The following is a 21,245-nucleotide window of genomic DNA, read 5'->3' as shown; positions in this document are numbered from 1 at the left end:
TGAAGGAAAAAAAGTAAACCCCAGTGCACTTTTTTCCTTCAAGATGAACGTAGTAAAGGGCTTCAGTCCGGCCTCCATGAGAGGGCAGGACCTGAGGTTTCAGGGTAATATCAAGGGTCAACAGTGGTTCTAGATCTGAGGGCCTCTCCTTCAGATGTAGAACTAGTGTTGGGGTTCTTTAGGGGGTGGGTATCCTTCATCTTGAAGTTAAAAGGTGTATTGGGGTTTGCTTTTTTCCTTCAAGATGAACACAGTAAAGAGCTTCAGTCTGGCCTCCATGAGAGGGTAGGACTTGAGCTCTCAGGGTTACCTCAGTGGTCAACAGTGTTTCCTCATGGCTAGAAGGTGAGGGTTCAAATCCTATCCTGATCCTTTCTGAGTCTGTGGCCCAATCCCAAACCAATCCCTATCATTCCAAATCAAACACTTGCAGATGTCGAGGGTACTTCTAATTAAGGGGGTGGGGGGGTAAAAAGTTGATCCTCCTAGAGAGGATCAGCGGTTTGGAAAATGAATGAATGAATGAATGCATGGTTAGCCAAGCAAAGAGGGAGTGGATAGGGCGAGGGTATAGGGGCTGGTTTGGCATTGGGCCTGTGTGTTGTCTACTGAGGTAGAGTGGGTTTTCTCTGGGTACTCCAGTTTCCTCCCACATAAACAATTAATTGATTGGACACTCTAAATTTCTCAACAGCGAATTGGTTTCAATGAAAGTCTTTAAATTTGAAAATCTGCTTTGATCAATCAATCTTTTTTTGAATCATTTGCAATCAAAGCTCTCTGTGTAACCTCTGTTTCACTCAGGCCAAACTAATAGGTTGTGTAGGCAAGTTAGAGTCAGGGGTTTCTGGCAAAGGTATATTTGAAATTCTCAATTTCATCACACAGTTCTTTCCCCTACCTTTAAAAGCTGTCACAGTTAAGTTTATTAGCACTCATTTGCACAGAGAACTGTGCATATGTTTTTCATTTGCCGTGTTCTCTTTATGTACTCGTTCATACAGTTTTGTTTTTACATCAGATATTGTCAAGGTAAGATAAGATAAGATAAGATTTCATTGATCCCACACAGGGGAAATCCATAGTGTCCATAACCGCAGCAAGACAAAACAGGTAAAAAAGAAAGAGTACATGACAGGCAGCAAAAATGAGAAAGTGCACCGAGATAAAAAAAAAAAAGAGTGCATATCAGCAGACAGCAAGGAGATCTGAAATAATCTCCTCCTGTAACAACTTTGTTGAAGAAGATGTAAACCATCTTCTTCAACATAGTTGTTAAGAGTGATCTGAATGAAAAACATGACCACCCTCGTAGGACTAATGGGTTTGTTTTATGAAAGGCGTTATATACAGTACATTTAATATGCTACATGATTGTCATGACGAGTACTACCTTCACCTTTCAACAAGGCGGAAATTAAATATTGCTTAAAATGACAAGTGGTTGAGTTTATTTTTTGAGTTTATATTTGTATAAACATATTCACCACATCACCACATGAATAACACAATAACAAAAGTTGAAGACGTATAAGTAGTAGGCCTAAATTATAAAACCGTCAATGGCAGAGAGACGATATAACCTTGGGAGACCCTTTGTCCTGTGACATCCTGTGACATTCCAACACATGTTTTTCTTAGGTTAAAGATTAAAAGTCAGGCCAGAGGCTGTTTTTTCTTGGCTGATCAATTGTTCAGAAGGTGGAGTTTTTAGAGATAGGAAACTATATATAGTGTTGCCAAAACTGGAGTAGGGAGAGAGACTCAGATTGGCACCAGGGACTCTCTCAAGATTGGATGTTTGACACTGTTCTCTTTTGTAATAAAATCTTTTAAATATACAAGTGAGACGTGTCAGCGGCGGTTTCCTTCTTTTTCATCAACACATCAGGAGACAACCATTTTATACTACATCTTACTATTTTGAGATACTAAGTCCATATTTTGAGATAATACGTCATTAATTTGAGACAATACGTTATTAATTTTGAGAAAGTTTCTCATTTCACTTTCAACATTACATTGTTGTTTAAACAAAATTAAATCACAGATAAAGCTTTTTTGTAAAGAGATACTTTTGACATAAAGTTAAAAAATAAAGGTTTGCTTTCATAAAATTTGCATTTGTGTGATATACATATCTCGCTCCCACAGTTCTACTGTAACTCTTCAAGCACATGTCATACCTCCAAATGTTTGCACAAGCCTCTTTGCTCTCAAAATGTAAATATATTTCTCACAAGAGTTACAGTTTTTAAGAACTTAAGTTTAATTGGTAGGTAGCACACTGTTCAGCTTTCATTGACTCCAATACAAAATGCAGGTGGTCCATCTTGTTCTTTAAACTTAAAGATTCTCTCTTCTTTCAAACACTATGTACATATATTATATGCTTATAAGTTCAATTACCAAGTGTAAGGAAAGTTATGTTGAAGGGGTGGACACACAGGTCATTTATTTAATTTTCATGAAAGTTTATATAAATGTGTTTTTAATGCGAAATATAATGAAGAACATGAAGATGAATATTGAGGATTGACAAATAGAGAACCATAGTTTTGTCATAAAAGTCTCACAACAAAAGTATTTTATGGAAGGGAAAAGCTCTCAAAATGGGTCCCGGTATTCAAACTATACTATATGTTGTGTTAAAAATGTTGCTCTATGTTATAGTTGTTTCAAGAAACATCCTGCAGATGTCGCTGTTTAACATGGTTGTTTTTTTTTATTTTTTATTAACAACGTAGTACTAATAAAATATAAACATTACGGCCAGTATTACAGGGGAAAATAATAATAAACTCACAAAACACAAGCAGAAATAAAATTGTACAATGTTTCAAATATGTTTATTGTGAAGCATTCATTACAAAGCTGAACAATGTGACGTTATGCTTCTTTTCATGTATGAATAACATATCAAAACACCTAGAAGAAGTAACTAAAGTATCTAAATAAAATAAAGTGACTAAATAACTCAAATAAATAAAAAATACAGTGAATTTGGAAAAAGTAGAATAAGTATAATAGTAGAATGAGAAAAAAAGGTAGAATTAATGATTCAACAAGTCGTAACATCACTTAAGTCCTTACATAAGTGACTAGTAGAACACACAATATCTAGAATAGTTAACCCACCACCAAAAATGTACAATGTAAACAATACATAATACGGATATTAATTAATTTATTAAAAATAAATAAATATAACTTTTAAAAAGTGAATTAGCAATATGGCAAACTAACTTAAATCATCTCGCAATTTTGTCCTCAATGTTTCTCAAGAGATTAAATGTATTCAAAAGTTGTTTTTTTGTTTTTTTTTAGATACCATGCAGACTAGAGTTCTTGTTTGGAAGAAACGGAGGAAATCTGGATTTGTGAATATGTTTGCCCAAAAGACATAGAAAATGTATCAAGTTATCAACTTCATTGTTGTTAGATTCTACATTCAAAAATAAGACCATACTTTCTGTAACAGGGACCAAGACGTTATGAGTCTCCCACATTAATAAGGACATTTGAGTCAAAATGTTCCTTGCATGAGTGTAGACATAAAATAAATGGAAAAAAAATCAATCTCCCTCAATCTCCTTCTTGCAGAAGTAACATGTAGGGGTAAACATTTAGTCTAAAATTGTGGATGAATTATGTAAAATATTTATATGAATTTTTAAATTCAGTCTAAACATTCCTGCTAATGTTAGGAAACATCACTTTCCAAGAATGAAAGTGATGTTGTAGTAGTAGTAGTAGTAATAGTAGCAGTAGTAATAGTATAAGTTGTAGCAGTAGCATTATTATTAATTATTATTATTATTGTTATTATATCATCATCAGTGGTAGTAGTAGTAGTAGTAGTAGTAGTAGCAGTATTACAACATGAATGTATTATAAGAGCTCTTAATAAATCCACGTCACAACCACGTGACGGTTGTTGTGGAAGTTTCCCTGCCGTAAAGCTTGAACTGCTGACGTAAATAAAACTGTTACCTGTGACGTCGGCGCATGCGTATAGCGAGCTTAGCTAGCCATTTATCTCCGAGGTCTAAACTGTCATTACAGATACGCGGAGGATGTAACGTTTTTTAGGTTTATTTTTACATTTAAGATACACCGTATAAAATAAAAATAAAACCGTAGCAGCGAACACAAGTTGGATGTGAAAAGGGACACAACGTAGCGAGCGCTGGAGTTCAGTCGCAGGGGAAACCATTTTATGATTGTCAATGCATCCGACCTGTAAGGATATAAGTTACTACTCGTCTCGCTAGCTAAGTTAGCTAGCTAAACGATATTGTCTGTGTCGTGGATGGGTTCACTGTACACGGTACTCCTGGAAGAAACGGTGACCGGTGCTTAGCCGACCAACATGGATACTGCTGAAGAAGGTAAACAGAAATGTCTCTCACCGTTGCTTCTCAGCTAACTAGAGTTAATTAGCACATCACCGGCAGCCAAGCCTGCTGCTGCTGAGCTGGCCTGCTAGTAAACTGAGCTTGAGTAGCTTAGCTAAATAGCCTGTAAATGTGGTCTGAGGTGAATTCAAAAAGACGAGAGAAGGCAGCAAAACGCAGACCTGCATATTATGGCATATATTGTGAGGCAGTAATGTAGCAGAGAGCATAGAAAGGACCAGAAGTTACTACTGGTGTCGTCATATGTATAGATAACGTTACATAGATGAGGGAAGTTTCTCGTTGTACTCAGTCAAGTATGAGGATCTTGCTTAATAGAGTAGCTAACATGATCGTTTTCATGGTTTTGTGATTTTTCTTGACAGATTCATCGCAATTAAGTTATCCAGTTGTCTCCATTCAAGTCATGGATTTCTGCAGTACAGTCAAAGAAACAAATGCATAAATCGATATTCAATACAATTAATCAAACTATCCCTAAATAAGGTGTGAATGTAATCAAATGTGTGTACACAAGCATAATTCATAATATTAACTGTCATAAAGAAAACTCACATTGTCACCCACTTTTAGTATGCTCACGATATACTCATCCACATGGTTTGTGTGTGTGTGTGTGTGTGTGTGTGTGTGTGTGTGTGTGTGTGTGTGTGTGTGTGTGTGTGTGTGTGTGTGTGTGTGTGTGTGTGTGCCCATCAGCGGATATTTGTCGTGTGTGCCGCTCCGAGGGGACCCAAGACAAACCCCTGTACCATCCCTGTGTCTGCACTGGCAGTATCAAGTTCATCCACCAGGAATGGTAAGTGCCAGTTATGAGTACATGGTAAAATGTGCCAAAAGTTGAGTAGGCCTAAGCATTCTTATGAAAGGCCGGTATTCATGTTAGATCATGTTTAGATCTACTGTGAGGCCCTGAGGTGGATATCAGGCTGTCATTGAAAGTTAGCTGTGTTTGAGTGTCTTTTTCCCTTTGACGGCTGTCATTATTAAAATGGTGTCACGCCCCCTTTTCTCCACAGGGTCACATCATCTTTAGTTTTTCAGTTAAAGACCAGAAACAGTAATATGAGTTATTCACTCACTGTGTTTAACTTGTTGCATTTGTTTAACTTTATGTTATAATCATATACATAGTTATGAAGTGTTGTAATGGGTTGTTGCTAATACAACACCGTATAATGTGTACCAAATTTCCACAACATTCATCTCCAACATGGTTATTCCTGTCCTGGCTCTATGCACATTATCAAAAAATGTCAGTAAGACACCCAGTTCAGACGATATGTTCGTTTTGGGTTTAAAAAAAAAAAAAAAAAATCTTTAGGTTATTTTTTAATCTCATTGTCTAAAAAAAGAAACTAGAATTTTTGTTTACACTGATGTTTCTGTAATAAAATTACTGATCAAAGGGAGTTATAATCAGATTACTTCAGTGCAGTAAAAATACTCTCACTTGATGAGAAAATCCAGCAGGAATTTCCTTTTTGTAAGAGACTTGAGGTTTGGTTTTTACAGGGTGTTTGCAAAGTAATTGGCTAGCTTGGTGAATAGGTTGTGTATTGTAATCGCTCAATAGTGGGCGGCTTGATAGCAAATGTTACAGAAGAATCATGAAAAGATGCAGAACAGGTTCATCCTCTATCCCATCCAGGTTGTATTGTATCCCAGATTACTGGCCTGTGGCAGGTCTGCTATTGGCATATTGAAAACATTACCAGCCCCCTGCAGGTGTTTTGGAGATTGTACTGTGTTCTCATTTGTTCTGTGTGTGTGTGTGTGTGTGTGTGTGTGTGTGTGTGAGCGTCACTGGTAACAAGAGGGTCAGGTGGATGGAAAATACCCCGCGCAGAAGCAAAGGCCAGGCCTGGATTGTTCTGTAGTAATTGTTGCACCTCAATCTGCATCCATATTAGTTTACAGTCACCCCATAAAGTTTAGAATAACAATTTATTGTGTCTGGATGGTGTAGAGTACTCAGTGTATGAGTTAAGTTATGTTTGTCTTATTTGTCTGAGGTTGCTTACGAATAAATGCAGACAAAACTCACAGCAACATCCCAGTAACAGATTAACATAATCAGGGAAGCACCACAGATATCAGCCATGTTTGATGTGGGCAGCTGAGTCCTGCGGAAATGGCAGATACTGACCTTCTCACATCAGGGTGCACAATGTGTATTAGGAAAAATTCAGTTTCAGCCTATCTGGTACTTAGCGTAAACCAGTCTTGTTTGTATATGAGCAGATTGTTTTCAGTTTCTACTTGTAATAAAATATGTTTTACAAGAGGTACAAGAGGTGAAGGTTAAGTTATTGGAAATTCAGGAAACAATTCATAATTTGGGCTAAATTGGGGGATTTGGCGTATTTTACAAACAACTCACAGTTGTTGTTGTGTGTTGTGTGTTACAATATGTTTTGAGCTGTACCTCTACATCATGTGGCAAGATTCCCAAAGATAGCCCAGCTGTTGCTTGATATAACTTTTACAAACTAAACCATGAAGGAGTGAGAGCCTGGAAGATGAACTCAGAGTTGGACTATAACCACGGTCTGTCAGTCAGTAAAACTGTATGTGTTGGAATCACATGGTGTAATGCCTCTCTTACATAACCCAGCTGTTAATACCACGGTCTTACATACAGTATGTGACAGCAAGTATGAACGGTGTTATTGCGGTTAACATACAAGCACAAAGTAGTTCAGGAATAATGGATACGCCCTTTTTAGTTGTGAATCACAGAGCGGCTGTTTTACTGAAACATGATAAGTGCTCACAGTCGGTGTATGTTGGGTCCAGAGGTCTATGAGAGGTCACCAGAGTTGTGCCTGTTTCCTCGTCATTCTATATCCTGGTGTCGTAGTAGAACCGGTCTCTATGAATCATGCTGAGTCAACATTAACATAAGTTTGTGATGTTTAAATCTCCAACACAGAAGGTAGACGTTTTAGAGAGTGAAAATGTTTTAATTATTGACCAGAAAAATCCAAATATTACAAATCGTTCTACCAAACCACAACTGAAATTTCAAATGTGACCACACACACACACACACACACACACACACACACACACACACACACACACACACACACACACACACACACACACACACACACACACACACACACACACACACACATATTCCTCTATTTTTATGTTTGTTGTGGTTTTAAAGTGGATGATTTTCATTGCTCTGGTGTCTCTCCATAAATTCTTAGAGGCAAAATTACAAACCACTTGATTGTAATTCCTAAAGAAACTGGTCATATCTTCACCCTGAGAAAAAAATATACAGATACTCGGCCAGCACATGCATTGAGTTGTTGAATTTTGCTCTAATGTGCACCTTCTAAATGCTGTTTTGCAGTTTGGTTCAGTGGCTGAAGCACAGCAGGAAGGAGTACTGTGAATTATGCAAGCACCGGTTTGCTTTCACACCAAGTAAGTACAGGTGGTTGAATGCATCATCTATTGTAATTAACTAAACCGCCTCAATTTTCCTAAACAAGCCTCACAGATGGGGCCATATGGTTCTCCTTTTTATAATAGGCTTTTACAGTATGTGTGACAGTTTTATTTCTCAAGTCATTTCTTTTGTTACTACACTGTTATTTTGAATTGGACAAATAGCTAACAGCAATATAAACAGGAAATGATTAGACAGAAAAGAGAATTTGAATATCTCTGCTTCACTTTCTCCTTGTTTTCCCTTCAGTTTACTCCCCAGACATGCCTTCACGTCTGCCCATTCAGGACATTTGTGCCGGCCTGCTAACCAGTGTGGGCACAGCCATCCGCTACTGGTTCCATTACACACTGGTGGCCTTTGCATGGCTCGGTGTGGTTCCTCTCACTGCATGTAAGTAGTATATGTCGAAGAACGTGTATTTAACACTACCAAATACTGGATTAAACCTTTTGTACAATTCATTTTAGTTGCTGCACTGTTTAAATAAGCATCTTAAACATGTTAAACTCCATGTCTGTATCTTTCCGTCATGAATAGATTCATCAAATCAATGAAGGATCATAGTTTTATCGACTTCACCAGATCAGTTTGTTTCATAGGTTTAAAAGTAGATATTTACCACATGTTGACCGCTTAAGTATTTCTCCTTATCCAGTTTTCTTTCCCATTAGGGTGACACAGTGCACACAGCTTATAATACAGTTACTGAAGAAATGACCATGACGTGTAATAGGACCATGACATAAGCTTTACTTATTAGCTCATTGTTTTGGTTTAACGTGATCAGGAGAATTACTGCTTTGCTACCATTCCATAACCAGCAACGCTGTGTGTGTTCCAAAGATATGTAAATGCCCTTCAGTACTCAATGTTTTTCAAAAAAAACGTAGGCTAAATCTGTTTAATTCTCATATTATGTAAGTTGTTATACCGCAGCATTTTGTAAACATTATTCAGCATGTGCAGAATGACATTTATTTGACTTATCTTGTGTCTCTGTGTCAGGTCGCATCTACAAGTGTCTTTTTACCGGCTCTGTGAGCTCACTTTTGACACTGCCATTGGACATGCTCTCTACGTGAGTGATGCTACCAGCGTTCACCAGCACTACATGCACTAATATTCAAAATATATGTCAAATGTAATGAAAGTAGGTTTATCTGAAATGTGATATAGATAATTTAAAATATGTTCTCTTTCAATGTTCCTTCCAGAGACTTAGTTTTTAAAGACCATGCGAGTGTTGTGCCAGTATGTTCATATGTTTAATAAGTTTGTGTTTTCTTTGTGCTCCTGCAGAGAGAACCTGCTGGCTGATTGTCTACAGGGCTGCTTTGTGGTTACCTGCACCCTGTGTGCATTTATAAGCCTGGTCTGGCTCAGAGAACAGATAGTCCATGGTGGGGCTCCCCAGTGGTTAGAGCAGCACCAACCACCACATCCAAATGCAGCCGGACAAGCCAATGAGGTACATTACTTGAATGATGGCCAGTGAGGCATTTACCAATATCAAGAAGACAACATTTGCAAATCTGTCTAGTTTCCATGTGGGGTAGGACTGCAACAAACAATCATTTTCTTTACAGATCAATCTGTCTGTTATTGTCTATTACACATGCCTCCGGTTCCCTCACCCTCAGGCACAAGCTGCAGGTCAGGGAGCAGCTGATGATCCGCCTGCAGCCCAACCAGCCCCTGCTGATCCACCAGCCCAGAATGAGGCAGAGCCTGAACCCCCTGATGTCCCCCCAGACCAGGGTGATGACCCCGAGCTGGAAGAAGAGGAGGGAGCAGCTGCTGAAGATGCAGACCCCAACAATGGAGCGCAAGGTTGGAGTTTGAAAAAGGGCTTTTATTCAGTCACGTATTGATTTAAATTAAACGTCTACTGAGCAGGATTTGTCGGTTGATATCTGTCAACACATCATTCAAAGTTGAGAGAGAGAAAGACAAGCAGAAACAAGCTAAAGAGTGACAGCAAGTGGCGCTGTCAAGAATAAAGCTGTGAATGAGATAAATAAAATGTTATTTTCGGATTGTTTCACGCTGGTTACGTTCTAAAGAACAAATAAACAAGCCCACACCTCCGTACAAGCCCGAAGGAAGGTGCCGCCAATGTGGAGCTGTGGCCTCTCTGCTTTTTGTGTGTGTAGCTCAGCTCCGCCCTCAGTCAATAGACGCACAGACCTGCAGCTCTTTATACATCCATGACAGAGACCAGAACAGAAGAGACAGACAGTGACAGTGATGTAACACGGTCACTACAATTCCCAACCTCACATACAGTGTGCTCTTATTGGCTCCGGGATTAACAACCATTGCCCAAAGGTGATGCCCAGAAGCGTCCCGAACACAGCAGAGACTCTGCAGATAAATACACTGTCACACACTTGTAGTGGGTCATAAGTGATGAGGGATTATTTTCTTTGAGTCAATACTTTGTTTGTTTGTTTGTTTTAAGGAAAATCTTGCATAGTATACCTTTAAGCACAATAACAGAGTTTACTGTTGGCTTTTCTCAGGCAGGTCTAGCAGTTGTCATTTTGGTCAGACCTGAAGCCAGAGTTTTCAAACTTTATTTTCCTTCATTAAAAATCAAATTCTCTGTTGGAGCAGCATCTGTTCTTAACAGAAAACAACAGGGTTTCTGAGAATGCAGTCTTAATTTTGAGAAACACTAGAATAAACATTACAGTTGCCATTAGAGCATACAAATTGTTTCCACCATGGTCTCATTTGTTAACAATTTGCCAGGGCATCAACATTAATTTGAGAATGATATAATGACATGTCAGAAAGCAACCCTTAGTGCTCATATCTCACTCATTTGTTTAGTTCTACCATGATTAATGGACGGATTTTTGCTGCAGGCTAGGCAAAAAGAGTTGATAATGAATTGTGATTGTATTATGCATTCATTTAGCTGTGGGGTGTCACAGCTAAATAAATGCAGTGGAAAAGCTTCAGAATAGGCTGCTTTGCACATCAGAGCTCACACTTTTTTTTCCAGAATAACATTAATAATGTAACAGTAAGTGTCTTCTGATTAATGTTTTTTCTGCTCTGTTGCCAAAAGATGAATCCAAATTTAAAAAATATTTCCCCAAACAAACACCGTGTTGTCCTTCAGATATTGTGTACTGGGATATTGCCATATCTGACATGCAGAAAAATACAGGTTAAATCTATTTTGACAATGGCATTGGTAGGATTATGATGGTGATGTAGATATTTTTAAACTACTGGCTGTTATAAATGTAGTAATCTTTGCTTCTATTTAAAGTTGATATCTTTCTCTGCAGATGACATGAATTGGAACGCTTTGGAGTGGGACAGAGCGGCAGAGGAGCTCACCTGGGAAAGGGTAACATGACATTACTGATCTCCAAACACCCCAATCATTGCACACAAAACACTATAGTTGGTTTTGCTATATTTATTACAAATCCACTCACTTGAAATACTTTTTATTTCCCGCTCAGATGCTCGGCCTGGATGGTTCACTGGTATTTCTGGTAAGTGTTGATATGCATAATTGCCAGTTGTGTTTGTTTTTTATTACATTAAAAATATTTTTAATATCATGCACATTTAAAGCTGTATTACTTGATGACTCCCATGTCTTTGTGTTGTAGGAGCACGTGTTTTGGGTAGTGTCCCTTAACACACTCTTCATCCTGGTCTTTGGTGAGTAGATTGACACATATCTATGTGTGTGATTGCATTCGTCAGTCTGAATTTATGAAAGAGGAGAAGTTAAATGTTTTCCTTTCTCCCCCCTTTCTGATTCAGCATTTTGTCCCTACCACATTGGGCACTTCTCTGTCGTGGGTCTTGGCTTCGAGGAATATGTAAGACTGCTTTAATCAGCTCAACATTATTTTTATAATACTGATTCGCTTAAATTATGTGCTTTAAATTTTTGACTGCCTCTTAACATTTTTCTTTAGGTCCAGGCTTCCCACTTCGAAGGCTTAATTACAACTATTGTGGGCTACATACTGCTGGCCATGACGCTCATCCTCTGTCATGTATCCTTCCAACTGACAACATCATATCCCTGAAATGTAGCATTTAATCCAATTAATATCTGATGCAGTTTAGTGCATACATGTGGTGTCGATCCTTAACTGCTGTGTTTTAGGGACTGGCAGCTCTGGTCAGGTTCCAGCGATCCCGACGTCTCCTGGGAGTCTGCTACATTGTTGTCAAGGTAACACTGCAAAGAATTTCTCTTTTGTGTTACATGTAAGCACAGTCTTTGGTGGAAACGCTCACAGACTTATTATTTCCCTGAGATTCATCTCCAGAAAATAACACTGAATCATATTTTATTTACAATCACAGAAACTGTGGGATGGAAAGAATTTAATACAGTAATCAAGATAAATCCAATATGCTAACAGGCCGCGTTTATAGAACGCCCACAGACAGTCTTTTGCAGCATCAGACTAGATCATGATAAAAAGGTGTAAAGTGTTACTGAAAAACTGCTTCAATTACAGGTCTCTCTGCTGGTTGTTGTGGAGATTGGTGTTTTTCCACTGATCTGTGGCTGGTGGCTCGACATCTGCTCTTTAGTAAGACTCTCTTGTTCTCCTGTCTGTGGTTTCAGTATGAAAGTATTACTCTGATATATCATTGTTGCTTTTGTTTTTGAAAACCCAGCTTCTCACATGTTTTTACCAAACTGTTGTAATTAGGACCATAGTGATAACAGGGTTATTTTAAATTTCACATAATTTCCAAAAGATATTGTACCTTATTTTATTTAGTCAAATACTGTTATTAAATAGTATCCTTTTTTCAAGCAGTCTTTAAGGATTCATCCAGTGTCACTGTACAAGCTATCCTTCTAAACATAGATGCTTGAAGTGGCTTTAAACAGCGCTGTGTGGCACAGACACAAAAGCAGATGGTGTTGCTCACTGTTCCTGTATGCATTGATGCATAAAAATAGAAAACAAATTGTTCTGAATGTCTGGAGAGAGTTGCACATGCCTCTGTGCTGCAGCTAACATGAGTCTGCAGGTAGCACAGAAGCAAGTCCCTCTAACCCTCCAGCCGACCCAAGCCCACCACCCTGTGCTGCTCAGTGTAAGCCAATAGATATGCGTTTCCCCTGTCTTGAGTCAATCAACCTACTTCTGAACAGGTGCACCAGCTAACACAGCAGAAGGTAACCTTTTGCCTCCTGCTCTACAGCTGTTCACTTGTGAAATGAATTTAAATTGGCTGAAAATGAACTGTGTGGAAGAGGCTATCTGTATTATTTAGCAGCTTGTAAAGTCTCTTAATAACAAAGGTAGTTTATCTTTGCAACAGGGCTGTTTTTAAAAGCTGGAATAAATATGTAGAATGTCTAAAATGTCCACTCTATTTTAAGGCAGAAATAGAAACAACAGGAATTACACAAGAAAACAATCTGGACTTAGGTTTGAGTAGCAATGAAGGAATCCTTTATCCTCTGTGTAGTCTGTTCAAATTATTGAGTTTCTTCTCATTTTATGTTGAGCATATGGCATATGCAAATGGTATTCACTGTACATTTCACTGTGATTTATCATAAAGCCATCTGTGCAGTCATTCATCAGAAAGCATTATCTGTGCGTAATATTTTACTTTTACTTTCCTCGTCTTGCAGGAGATGTTTGATGCATCACTGAAAGACAGAGAGTTGAGTTTTAAATCAGCACCTGGTACCACCATGTTCCTGCACTGGCTCGTGGGGATGGTCTACGTTTTCTACTTTGCTTCTTTCATCCTCCTCCTGAGAGAGGTAAGATCATTATGACAAACTTCACTTTTGCTTTCTTGGGTAGTGATTTAGGGCGCACTCACACTAGGGCCAGTTGTTCCATACCGTGCTGAAGCACGAATGTCCCCCCTCCCCTGTCCCCCGCTGGCCCGCACTCACATTACTCAAACCCAAGTGTACTCAAGCACGGTTGCCTCCGACACACACGTTGCGCAAAAACATATAGACAGTTTACTCTCATAAAACATGCACAGGTGTGTGTTCACGTGCTGTGTGCCGGTAAAACACAACACAGCCGATCAATTAACACAACGCACGATGATTAAAAAGTGCAAGCTTGTTCTTCTGAATCATGCCTGTGTAGTATGCAGTACTAGATAGTTGTATAAAAAAGACTAGTAAAAGCAGACGTACTGATTCAACTCTTTACGCCAGTCAAAGTAAGACTTAGTTTAATGACTTAGAAGTCGCCAAATGACTTACTTTAATGAATTTCGTTAGTTTATATAATGCAGATTTGTAAAATATTACTTTTATGAGGGTCATAGTCACAGACAATAAACTTACCATTACACAATTGTGGTAGCAGCCATGCAGCAGATGTAATGAAGTCCACGCAGCACGTTGGATGCAAACTAATATTAAGCCTATAGCCTATTCATTATAATGTCGACATAAATTGAGTTCTTTTGCCTTAATAATGATAAAATAATACACAAAAAATGGTCGGATTGGGAACCCATATATGCATAGTGTCTCCGCGTGGCATTTAGTTTTGCTTGAATTGACCAGGGCTCAGCTAGTGTTGCCTTTTAAAAATCATTGATTGGCTTCTTTTCCCGGGATTTAAAATGTCTTATTTTCGGGAAAAATATTAATCCCTAGTGCGCATGCGTGACCAAGTGTACCGTGCTCAAGCACACCTCTTCCAAGCGTACCGTACCAGGGAAGTGTACCGTACTCAAGCACAGTACAAACGCCAAATAATCCGGACTTTAGTGGGCAAACGTGCTTGGGCACGGTACGATTGCCTAGTGTGAGTGCGCCCTTAGAGAAACCAGGTGTAAATTACTCAACTGTATTTTTGCTGATGAAAACAATCTGATGCTAACTTATGTAATTTGTCTATCAGGTGCTGAGACCTGGAGTGCTGTGGTTTCTGAGAAACCTCAATGACCCAGATTTTAACCCAGTGCAGGAAATGATTCACTTACCTATCTACAGACACCTGCGGCGGTTCATCCTGTCTGTGGTGGTGTTTGGCTCTATAGTGTTGCTCATGCTGTGGCTGCCCATCAGGCTAATTAAACTACTGCTGCCCACCTTCCTCCCATACAACGTCATGCTCTACAGGTAAGCACCAGATTAAGTTATAGGTTACTCAGCATTTGACTGCATGAAACCTGCTGCTTTGTCTCCCTGAAGTGGTGTGAGACACTCCCTCTTTATGCCAGACAACCACAATGTCTTGCCACAGCACATATTAAGCTAAAGAGGAGATATTGATTATATTGCCAGTGTGAATGAATGAGCAAAGACATAAGTGGAAACACACACTTAATTTGATTTTGTCAATTTAACTGAGAGCAAAGTCACAACCACAAAAAACTGTTACGTGCAACTATTTGACAGTCTGTTGAAATGCCTTTTGTCCACCTCTTCTCCCTTAGCGATGCCCCAGTCAGTGAGCTGTCTTTGGAGCTATTGTTACTTCAGGTTGTGCTGCCGGCTCTACTGGAGCAGGGACACACTCGTCAGTGGCTAAAAGGCCTAGTTAGAGCCTGGACAGTCAGTGCAGGATATTTACTGTGAGTAAAAAAGCCAGTGACCTGCTTCAATGCACTTTTCACATTTGAACCTAACAAGTTAGTTTCATTGGGTTTTTTTTCCCCTCACATTTTCTTACTCTTCCTCCAACACTTTCCCTCCACAGAGATCTCCACTCCTACCTCCTCGGAGAGCAGGATGACAATGATGCCAACCAGCCTGTGAACAATAATAACAACAACAACCCACCCCCTGGTCACCATAACAACAATAACAACCCGGCCCCAGCTGTTGGTGAGGGGCTCCATGCAGCCCACCAGGCCATCCTGCAACAAGGTGGACCAGTGGGTTTCCAGCCGTACCACCGTCCTCTTCGCTTCCCGTTCAGGGTGAGACAGTCTTGTAGTTCTGAACACATATTACTGTAGTTTCTGGAGCAGGCTCTGCCAAATTATATGTTATATTATTGTGATTTTTTTTCTCCTTTTGTTCATACGGCTTCTTCTGTTTTCCAGTGACAAGAATCTTTTATTACAGTTTATATTTTTGTCATTCTGGCTGATGTTTGAACTTTGCCAGTTTTTTTTTTCTTAATGAGTAACAACATGGTGACTGTAGCCTGTAAAACTACACACACAAAAAACTTCAAGGCAACTGCAAGCTCAGTCAAACAGGCAACACCCTCTTAATTTATAGTTACCTTAAACCTCACATGGGTTTGTTTGCAGGCAGGAGAGATAAAGAAAGATATTAACTCTTGAAGTGATAATTCACTATGTTAAGTTCATCTGAATATCGTAATATAATTCAGAACTGATTATAAAACAGAAGCTTTCTTTATTTTTATACAGCCTCTTCTTTAGATCTACTACAGCTGCCTGCTATTTTTGGTTTCCCACACAAATTTAGAAACGTGCCAACGCCCTAGGTACCACTTAGTGAGGCCATATAACTCAACTCTCAGTGATACTGAGTTTTTGCTTCTCTACTGCCTTAGAATTTCAAAATGTGATACACAAAGCACCCCCCAAATGTCTACATACACTCCTCTTCCTTTATGTAAAAGGCCTGGGTCTCAACATTTGTGGACATGGTTATTATAGTCGTACACATTACAAAGGTTTTTTTTTGTTTTTAGTGTGTCCATTGTGTCCCAACATGAAGCATTTATTCTAAAACGTCTGTCCTCCTTTCTCCAGATTGTGCTGCTGATAGCATTTATGTGCATCACTCTGCTGGTGGCCAGTCTGGTGTGCCTAACTCTACCAGGTGAGACATGGAGTCATCCAACACCACCAGCCGTCCATTTTCCACTGACTTACTGACACCCAAACCATAATTGAAGGGTGCATTTATGTGTATGCATGTCTGCTGTTTAAACTGTTCTATTTTAAACTCAAATAGTCATTTATTTTTTCCTCAACCAGACCCGAGGACCAATGCACAATTAGAAATAGTGGGGTCATATATTATTATTTTTCACATGTGTTTCAGTGTTCACTGGGCGTTGGCTGATGTCCTTCTGGACAGGAAGCTCCAAAATCCACGAGCTGTACACAGCAGCATGCGGCCTGTATGTCTGCTGGCTGTCAATCCGCGGAGTCACTGTGCTGCTGGCCTGGATGCCCCAGGGACGCACTGTCATCGTGAATAAAGTCCAGGAGTGGACACTCATGGTAGGCATTAGTAAGCAGCCTCCACTGTTGGCAAACACCAACATTGGGAAGCAGAGCAGAACCATTAAATTCCATCTGAATGTGACATTTTGGTTAAGTGGTTGCTTTCTGTCTAAGTACATTTTGTAGCCAATATCCGCATTTTCCTGCATCCACATTGTAGCCCCTAAAATGATCAACCTTTTTAGTGCTGCAACAGTTTTGTCCTAATTAAGGAAAACATTTGGTGCCATAAAAAGGAGATAAAATCTGAACTACTGTACTTGTTTCCATCATTTGTTTTGCTGACACAGCCCAGTAGTGTGGCAGGAATTAAAATATATTCAGTATGCATAGAAAACAAGGAGGGGTGTAACAATAAATTAAACTGTCTATCGTCAATATTTCTGTGTAGATCCTGAAGACCCTGGTTGTAGCTCTGCTGGTTGCTGGAGTAATTCCGCTGCTGCTGGGCCTGTTGTTTGAACTGGTCATTGTGGCTCCACTCAGGGTTCCTCTGGACCAAACACCCCTCTTCTACCCCTGGCAGGTATGATTGTGTGTCTGTCTGTCTTTTTGCCATCACTCTCTACAAAAAGTATCTGTGAATCATGAAGCAACTCTCCTTACGTTGATGTTTATCTCTGTTTTCTACAGGACTGGGCTCTTGGAGTGCTTCATGCCAAAATCATTGCTGCCATCACTCTCATGGGTCCTCAGTGGTGGCTGAAGACTGTAATTGAGCAGGTGGGTTTTGGATTTGTATTACAGGCAAATGCATGAATTCAATTAAAGCTGCAGTTGGTAAGTCTTATAAAAGTAACTTTTTGTCATATTTGCTAAGACTGTCACTATGTAAAGACAGCATTACATAAAACTAGTAATCTGCAACCGGACAAAAAGAACCAATCAGAGCCAGGATGGTGTCTGATGGAGTGTCTGACAGCTGTCAATCACTGCTCACACACACAGCCCCCTCCCCCTTCCTCCTCAGCTCGGGAGAGCGGCTTCAGGAGTGTAGAGACTGTTATGGCGCAGCAACAACCATCAGCGAGGACAAAACTACCTATACCTCCGTTACCAACAACAGCATACACGGCACATCCATGGTCGCATGCTGGCACGCACACGTCAGCCTCCTCTTGGGGAGGGACTTTGGAGGCAGGGCAGGAGTGCAGCGGAGAGGGAGGGGGAGGGATGTGAAAGTTGTACTTTTTCAAATTTGATGCTAAGTCCTCTCTCTCCTCAAAGTCACCAACTGCAGCTTTAACAACTGAATCTTATGAGGCTGTGTGAGAGAGGGATAAAAACAGTAATTTCTGAATGGTGATTCATTAAATTCTATACTAAGTCTTATCTTTCTTCTTAGGTTTATGCAAATGGTATTCGCAACATCGATCTCCAGTTTATCATCCGTAAACTGGCAGCCCCGGTCATTTCAGTCCTGCTGCTGTCTTTGTGTGTGCCATATGTGATCGCTGCTGGGGTGGTGCCTGCTGTGGGTAAGTGTCTGAGCTCAGGTGGATCAGTTAGACAGCTCATTTGTTCAAACTTTCCATTTTCTCTGTTGGCTTTTTAGTTTCATATATTGAGTCTGAGGCCAAAACAGACGCACTGACAAATAGAGTTGAGTAATACAATCTCAATTGCAAAGGGAAAGGAATGAAGCACAGGCACGGTCCACTTCAATCCACTTAGAGCACTGACATTTTCAAGCGTTTTCGTTCAAGTTATCAAGTGGCATAACATTTCCTCATTGTTTTTTGTTGCAGTGACTGTTTCAGTTTAACGATGTGTAACTGAAGTGTGTTATTTCAACAGGAGTGACCCCAGAGATGGAGATTTTAATGCAGAGGAGAATCTACCCGTTCCTCTTGATGGTGGTCTCGCTTATTGGCATCCTGTCCTTCCAAATCCGACAATTTAAACGCCTTTATGAACACATCAAGAACGACAAGTAAGGCTGTTGTAGCGTAGTACACCGACAGAAAGCATCATGTGTTTATAATTTTATAACTTATCATAATAATCTCTGTCTTTGCAGGTACCTGGTTGGCCAAAGACTTGTCAACTATGAACGGAAAGCTGGAAGAACGAGCTCGGTCCCGCCCCCCAACCCTGTCGCAGAGTAGATTTTTGTGTCACACATCACCACATTTTGCACCTGTTGCCCTGCGTACATCCTGCCCGCCCACACCATCCACCTCCTCCACCCCAACCTTTTTGATTTTCAACTCAGTCTTTTTGAATCCCCTGTGGATCTTGGTGGATTTGAAGGATGTCGTTGAAGTTTTTGAATTCCCTTTTATGCCCATTCAAGGTGGGTTGGGGAAAATGTATTATAATCATGGGACAGCGACATAATCCCCTCAGAGAAACGGAGTGGGCAGGAGGGTGAGGGTTAGAGGTTTGATTTGAAGCTCAACATCTGTATTGTCGTTCATGCCTTGCTTTGTAAAGTGCTGCCTGATAATTGTACATGTGTAAATACTTTGAACGCAGACTTTGTCTTAAAAAAAAAAGGACATATGGATTAATGCAATGACCATTGTACATCTTAAAAGTGTATGTATAATTTATTAAATCAAACTGACAATTTATCTGTTTTTGTCGCATGTGTCAAGACGAGAAATGTACAGCTGGTTGATGTTTAACAGGTAGATTTGGGTCTGGTCTGGTCTTTTTATTCACCTTAGTGTCAAAAAAATCAATTTAAATAACTTTTGCATTACATTTAAGAATCAAAAGACTTTTTGCAGTTATCTTAGTGAGAAGATTAATGCATTTTTAACACTTGCTTCCACATACTGACCGTGGAAGCATGATCAATACATGACTGGAGGTGGTGTGATTGTCTCATCTTTTGGTATGAGTGGAGAGTCTAGCACAATTCCAAACTCCTCCGCAAGAACACCAGGAATTTCATCCTCTTTAAGCTCCCTGGTCGTGGTTGTTGCCATCTCTGTTCCTATTGGAAACGTGGTGGTGATCAGTCTGTGTCCAATGTAGCTGAGCCTTCCTCCTGGTTTCAGAATGTTGCTTATGGATTTGCAGAAGAAGAAGGAGCTGGGGGAGCTTTGGTGGTACTGGCACATCTCAGTAAAGTCCTCACGACACCTAGGTTCAAGGGTAAACTTGTAGATCTCTCTCCAATCTCCATCTGCACCTTTGTTCTCCTCCTGTTGCCACTCCAGAAAATGCATGTTAATGTCCTTTCTGATACGGTACACTCTGTGGCCCTGCTGCTGGAGGCCACTGGTCTCCAGTGAGAGGGGGACACTGAAGCCCGGGGCACCAAATCCAACGTCGCAGAGCCAGCGCCGGCCCTCAAGGTTCACCATCAGGATGAGATGATCAAAAGGTGGCCCGTAGCGACCGGTTATGTAGTTTTTCACCTGGCCGGAGAGCAGAGTCACCTGAAAACCCAGTTTGACCAGCAGCCAGGAGAAGAGGCCATTGTTTTCAAAGCAGAAGCCTCCTCTACGCCTGTTTATGATCTTTTCGTATAGACGGCGGATATCGAGGCTGACTCTACCCCCGCTGTGCACCGTCAGGTTCTCAAACGGCACCGACAGCAGGTGACAGGTGTGAACCGAGCCTAACGCCTCCAGGCTGGGCTCAACTGGGCCCACAAGCCCGATCCGAGACAAATATCTGTCTACGTCTAAATCCTCGGAAGTCATTTGGAAAGTTTGGATGGTGCCACTGTTACTTTCACTTTGTTATGTTGAGGGCTGAAGTTGCACCGCCCTCAACTCAGCTGCACTGCTACATTAAATACGTGTCACATAAGACGCATGGGCAACCACTCATACATATCTCTTGTCATATCGGTAAGGGAAAGGTTTAAAGAAGTATTCTTTGTTAATAAGTTTAGGATATGAGGGGAATTGTAAAAAGAAACTTTTCAGACCGTTTTTTGTCAAAACTTTATTGAAAAATTCCAGGTTTTTTTTTGGTCTTTCGTTAACTGATGAAGTTGAAAAGGCATTAAAAAAACAAATGCATTGAAATACTTAAAAGGAAATACAACAAATGCTCTAAGTTCAGTTTCTTTTAATTAACATTACATACATAACGGACTGATGGAAAGAAACTCAAGTAGCCTACTTAAGCATCCTTTTGAGGTCATTGCACTTAACAAATACTATTACAATATATAGTAAATAAATGAA

The 21,245-nt window shown here is 40.0% G+C and overlaps 2 protein-coding genes across 2 annotated transcripts; one reads left to right on the top strand and one right to left on the bottom strand.

Moving 5' to 3' along the window:
* Window positions 1–4,042: 4,042 nt before the first annotated feature.
* Window positions 4,043–19,668, top strand: LOC134002002 (E3 ubiquitin-protein ligase MARCHF6). The gene is made up of 25 exons (XM_062441239.1): window positions 4,043–4,391; window positions 5,118–5,217; window positions 7,789–7,862; window positions 8,137–8,280; window positions 8,896–8,968; window positions 9,190–9,358; window positions 9,531–9,720; window positions 11,193–11,254; window positions 11,373–11,405; window positions 11,526–11,577; window positions 11,683–11,741; window positions 11,841–11,921; window positions 12,035–12,103; window positions 12,396–12,470; window positions 13,535–13,669; window positions 14,781–15,001; window positions 15,319–15,456; window positions 15,582–15,804; window positions 16,615–16,684; window positions 16,910–17,091; window positions 17,486–17,620; window positions 17,728–17,817; window positions 18,440–18,572; window positions 18,892–19,027; window positions 19,115–19,668. Exons 1-25 carry the CDS (start codon window positions 4,373–4,375, stop codon window positions 19,200–19,202), a joined length of 2,751 nt encoding a protein of 916 aa, XP_062297223.1. The 5' UTR covers window positions 4,043–4,372; the 3' UTR covers window positions 19,203–19,668.
* A 7-nt stretch (window positions 19,669–19,675) lies between these two features.
* On the bottom strand, window positions 19,676–20,753 carry LOC134002006 (arylamine N-acetyltransferase, pineal gland isozyme NAT-10-like). Its single transcript, XM_062441247.1, has one exon. The coding sequence runs from the start codon at window positions 20,751–20,753 to the stop codon at window positions 19,896–19,898; it is 858 nt and encodes a 285-aa protein (XP_062297231.1). The 3' UTR covers window positions 19,676–19,895.
* Window positions 20,754–21,245: the final 492 nt, after the last annotated feature.

Source organism: Scomber scombrus, chromosome 20 (assembly GCF_963691925.1).
Source record: "Scomber scombrus chromosome 20, fScoSco1.1, whole genome shotgun sequence".
Lineage (NCBI taxonomy): Eukaryota > Metazoa > Chordata > Actinopteri > Scombriformes > Scombridae > Scomber > Scomber scombrus.
The sequence above is the reverse complement of the archived record's forward strand: the minus strand, read 5'-3'. Positions and strand labels throughout refer to the sequence as shown.